Here is a 5423-nt window from a genome sequence, read left to right on the forward strand (position 1 = left end):
TCCAAGTCTAGAGAACTATCTACTCAAAAAATCCTTAAGTTTTTGAAACTCTTTGTGGTTTATAAAGCACTTTGAAAAGAGAAAGGTGAATAGACACAACTGTTAGTCCTGACTTGCACAGTTCTTTGAAAAGTCAGCCAGCATGATATGGTAGAAAAGAAAACATGAGATTTGGAAGCCTTCTGCAAATTGTAGCACCCTCTGAAAATGTTTTTGTTTTTATTTGCATTTTTTTACTGTGAAAATTTAAAGGGACACTTTCATTCTTTCTGTGTCCTTATTCAGTGGCTATAAATTGTCTGCCACACAGTAGGAGCTCAATAAATATTAACTGGGTGAATGAAGCCTCAGGCCTTGCTCTGCCCTCCTTAAGGCAGGTTTCTACGAGCCTGGCTGCTGACCAGTCCTTCCCTCCTTGATGAGAGTGGGAATATCCTTCCTTCTGTGTTTCACACTTGCCCCCCTGGGCAGCCAGGTCCTGTCTGCCCTGCCCATCTCCTCTCCCTTTGTCACTGAGTCACCTTGGGTGTTCCACTGTGGACCACAGATCCACAGTGGAGGCTGTGGACAGATAGATGGTGAGAGGGATTCCCAGAGCCCATCTTCCTGGGTTGCTGGAGAAGAAATGGATGGCTCAGTGCTGGCACACAGGGATGGCGACACCAGCCCTACTGGCAGCAGTGGCATGGCGGGGCGGAGGGCTTGCTTCTGCAGCCCCACTCCCTGACTCCAGCCTGAAGGCCTGGACCTGCTTCCTGGGCCTCAGAAGCCTCTGATCAGGCCTCCTAACCTTGTGGGGTAACTGGATTATCTGGAGAAAAAGAGTGGTTCTCTCTGTCCTGCTAGACTGGACTCTTCCTGCAGGATCCCAAGAAGAGAACTGCTGGGGCCGCAGGCTCATTTTTGCCTCTGGGGGCCCTGGTCTCGTCTGCTCGGGGTCTAATTATCTTACCTTGTTTGCATTATGTGAAGGTGTAAGGCCAGCACGTGGCTCAGCTACTGGACATGGAGTCAGAGAGAATAAGAAAGCAGGGGACTTAGGAGAAGAGCCTCCCTGCTCCCAGGAATGCGCCAAGCCTGTCTGCATGACACAGCCCCGCTTCCTAGCTCCAGCAGAGGCTGTTCTGCAGGTCAGGACACTCTGGGCAGGCAGCCTGGTGGGATACACTTCAACATCAAAGAGATCTAGATTCACATCCCTCTCTGCTGCTTCCTGGCCATGTGCCCTTGAACCTCTCAGAACCAGTTTCCTCACATGGCAAAATGAGGGTGACAATACCTACTTTGGAGGACTGACGTGAGAGGGCAAAGAGTTTCTCTGTGAGGAGAGGGTTTGGTGTAAAGGATCATGATGACGTGGCTCGCGGAAGGCAGAGTGTGGGCATGTAGGCTCTTTTGACAAATATGCTTTGGATTCTGGGCAAATAGTTTTGGCCAGCGCCTGGTGTATATAGACATTTGCATCACCCCAAATAAGAGTGCTATCACCATCCTGGCATCTGAACTTGTGTGATCCTGTAAAAGAAATACCACACCAGACAGTGGGAGCAAGCTGTTCACCAGACAGCAATCCTGGCACTGGAGCCTGGCACAGGGCTTCAGGGTAATCCCACAGGTGTGAGTCCAGGACAACCATGCATGCTTGGAAGTGAAGGGTGGGTAGAGAACTGGAGAATGATCTCAAGAGGAAAAATTGAAAGGGAGCTTAGAAAATTGCGAGGAAGACACTTCAAAGCCCAGAACCCTGAGGCTCAGGCCTGGGCCAGGAGTTCTGCTTGCCCGGGTCAAAGGGCTATAAAGCCAAGGCTAGATCTTTCCATGACTCTGTGCCAAATTACATCTTGGGGTTAAAGTGCAAGAGGGAGATTGAGACTTTCAGAGCAGGAGGGGCACTTAAGATGACTAAGTCCAGCTTCTTCGGGCCTAGACTGAGGACACAGGAAAGGAGAGAAGCAGCTTTCTCCCACACCAGTTCATTTGTTAGACTGTCCTGAAGCAGAAGCTGTGTGGTGGCACCTGTGGCTGCAGTGCTGTATCTCCAGGGTTGTGTGGAGCTGGGTGTGTTCCAGGGTTGTATGCTGTGGGTGTGTGGTTTGGGTTGTGTACAGTGGGGCTGTGCAGTGGCCTGCAGCCCAGGGGTGTTATTCCAGTGTTGACTCACCTTTGAGGTGTGGCCAGATGTTGGGTATTGGGTCCAAGGAAGGCACAGACCTCCTGACTTGAGGGGTGAGTGAGGAGGGACAGAGGGGAGACTTCCTTCCCTGCCTTCTGGGGAATCCCAGCTCCCCTCCCTCATCCTGGGAACGTAGTGGGCTGAGCGAAATCCTTTCCCAAGAGGTCAGTTCCTCAGTTCCTGGGACAACTGCTCTCCTTTGGGAGGGCGCTGGCCTCTGTACATGTCTCAGGGTCCTGTTGTTCTCATCCCAGCTGCCCCACAGGCTACTGGTCAATTCCTGATGACTCACTGGGAGCTGAACCCCAAGGCAGGTGGACCTGGAGCAGTTCTCTGAGGCCCTGGTGTATGTACTTTCCCACACTCAGGATCCCCAGTCTTTGCACAAATTCATGGAGATGGGCCAAGAGAAAAACATCTGGGAATGTTTCTGCTTGTCCACTGTCCAAGGGAGGGACTGAGGAGCAAGGGGGCCAGGCTGGCATTGCCTCCCAGGCTGCATGGAGATGAAGGACCCCCCGGGAGGAGTGTGCCTGCCCAGAAGTTTGCTGCCTGGATCCTCTGAAAGACATACCTGTCAAGTTTCTCTCCCCCGCCCCCAACTCCATCACATTCTCTTCATTAGTGGAAAGAGCACCAGACCAGTAGTAGGAGATTTGGGCTCCAGCATTGACTGTGTCACTCTTTCCGGGTGATCTTAGGTAAGTTGCTGTCTCCTGGTTTGTTCATCCGCAACGTGGAAATAATAATCAAATCTGTTCTGCTGGTTATTTTTAGATGCAGTGAGATAATGTAGGTGAAAGAGCTTTGGAAAATGCACGCAATGCTACACAAGTGTACGGTATTGTTATTAAACAACTCTCAGCGCTTACTCATTGCTCATAGCCATCCCTGGTGGGTTAATGTGCTTCCTCTTAGGGAGACCAGAGCCAGCGCTTCTTCAACTTTAATGTGACAATGAATCACCTGGGATCTTGTTAAAATGCAGATTCTGATTCAGCAGGTCTGAGGTGGGCTTGGATTCTGCATTTCCTTGCTTCCAAGTGATGCCAATATTGCTGGTCTTGGGGACCACAGATGAGTAGCAAGGACTTGAACTACCCCCTCCTAGGGAAGGAGAAGGGACTCTTTCTATAGTCAATCGAAAAGACACAGCTCAGAAAATACAGCAGAAGTGTTAGTTTACTAAAATAGCTTCCAATCAAAGATGGCCTGTTTGTCACAAAAGATACATTTTGGTCTCTGAAAAGACATAGAAGAAGAGGTGGGAGGGGGAGAGAGAGACAGAGGGATCTGGGAGACTCAGGGGACCCAGAAGCCCTGAACAGATCACTTCCCTGACTTCTGCGCAGAGCAGCCGCAGTTGGTCTTGCTAAGAGAGTCTGTGCTGCCCGTTCTTGAGCACACACTATTGATGATTTTGTCGACTTCTCCTGGGATGTTCTGCCTCTCCTCATTCTCAGTCTCCCGATGGTAGAAGTAGTTAAAGTTGGAGACAATGACAGGCACAGGGAGGGCAATGGTGAGGACCCCTGCGATGGCGCACAGCGTGCCCACGATTTTCCCCCCTGGGGTGGTCGGGCACATGTCCCCATAGCCCACAGTTGTCATGGTGACCACTGCCCACCAAAAGCCATCAGGAATGCTAGAGAAATGGGACTCTGGCTCATCCACCTCAGCAAAGTAGACCGCGCTGGAGAAGAGGATGACGCCAATGAAGAGGAAGAAGATGAGCAGCCCCAACTCCCGCATGGACGCCTTCAGCGTCTGCCCCAGGATCTGCAGCCCCTTGGAGTGGCGGGAGAGCTTGAAGATGCGGAAGACCCTCACCAGCCGGATGATCCTCAGGATGGCCAGGGACATGTTCTGCTGGGCGCTCGGCTCTGTCTCCTGGACCAGCTCCGTGATGAGGGTGGCAAAGTAGGGGATGATGGAGATGATGTCGATGATGTTCATGAGGTTCCTGAAGAAGTCAGCCTTGCTGGGGCAGACCACGAACCGGAGCACCAGCTCGAAGGTGAACCACAGGACGCAGCTGGACTCCACCATGAAGAAAGGGTCAGTGAACATGGTGTGGGCGAGGACGGTCTTGCTCATGTTGAGGCTGGGGTCTCTCACCACCTTCAGCTCCCTATCCTCTCGGAACTCGGGAAGTGTCTCCAGGCAGAAGATGGTGATGGAAATGACTACGACCAGGACGGAGACCACAGCCACACCACGGGCAGCGCTGGAGCTCTCGGGGTACTCGAAGAGGAGCCAGAACTGCCGGTGGATGTCATTGGTGGGGAGCAATGTGTCGGGATCTTTGAGGAAGCCTTCATCCTCTCGGAACTGGTCCATGGCCTCACTGCCCAGTTCATAGAAGGAGATCTCATCCGCAAAAACGTCAATAGGGACATTGGCTGGGCGCCGGATTTTCCCACCAGATTGGTAATAATATAGGATTCCATCAAAACTAGGCCTGTTCCTGTCAAAGAAATATTCATTTCTCATGGAGTCAAAGAACTGCATCCTTTTCTCCCTGTCTCCCAGGAGGGTCTCTGGGAACTGATTGAGGGTTCTGAGCTGGGTCTCAAACCTCAGCCCAGCAATGTTGATGATCACCCGCTGGTTTCCTTCATTCAAGACCACTGGCTCAGGGCCTGGGGAATCGACATATTCTCCCGGGAGCTTGGAGAAGGCCGTCTCGCGGTTGGTGCTGTCACTGATGAGGATCTTCCAGTTGGAGAAGGGGCTGCTCCCAGGCCGGCCTTTCGGGGTGGTTGCGTCAAAGTCTGTGGCATAGCCTGGCTCTTCCTGGATTTCATCTGAGTTATCAAAATTCACCAGAGCAACTTCCATTTCTTTCCAGCCACTCACATCCATCCTAGGGCAGTCGGGGAAGCAGCATGAAGACCCTCAAGTCTTCCCTGCCTGTTGTGAGCTGCGGAGAGGAAGAAGGGCATCACACAGGAACTAGGATAGGGTACAGCTGGCTCTTGTTCATTGAGGTGAGGTTTACCAATGGATTAAAAAATGGTTAATTTTTAGCTTGGGATGGAATTTCATGTTTATTTTGGCAATATTCTTCTTGAAATCAATTTGTACCCTCTGAGTCTGCACACAGTAATAATTAGAAGAAATTGCAAAGAGTCTGGTCTAGAGGGGAAAACTTCCTCTAGCCAAAGAGGATCTCTGAACATGATGGCAGAGAGAGGCCATACTAATAAAATGTATAACTTTTTATTTGTCTGAGGTCCTCCAGTTTACC

At 51.2% G+C, this 5423-nt stretch overlaps 1 protein-coding gene across 1 annotated transcript; it reads right to left on the minus strand.

The window, feature by feature from the left end:
• Positions 1 to 3502: 3502 nt before the first annotated feature.
• On the minus strand, positions 3503 to 5038 carry KCNA10 (potassium voltage-gated channel subfamily A member 10). The gene has a single exon (XM_057746897.1). The coding sequence runs from the start codon at positions 5036 to 5038 to the stop codon at positions 3503 to 3505; it is 1536 nt and encodes a 511-aa protein (XP_057602880.1).
• Positions 5039 to 5423: the final 385 nt, after the last annotated feature.

The sequence above is a fragment of the Hippopotamus amphibius genome, chromosome 1 (genome assembly GCF_030028045.1).
Source record: "Hippopotamus amphibius kiboko isolate mHipAmp2 chromosome 1, mHipAmp2.hap2, whole genome shotgun sequence".
Taxonomy (NCBI): Eukaryota; Metazoa; Chordata; class Mammalia; order Artiodactyla; family Hippopotamidae; genus Hippopotamus; species Hippopotamus amphibius.

Bases quoted from the DNA above. Each gene is read 5' to 3' on its own strand.
- KCNA10 (XM_057746897.1), bottom strand. From the start codon at position 5,038: ATGGATGTGAGTGGCTGGAAAGAAATGGAAGTTGCTCTGGTGAATTTT.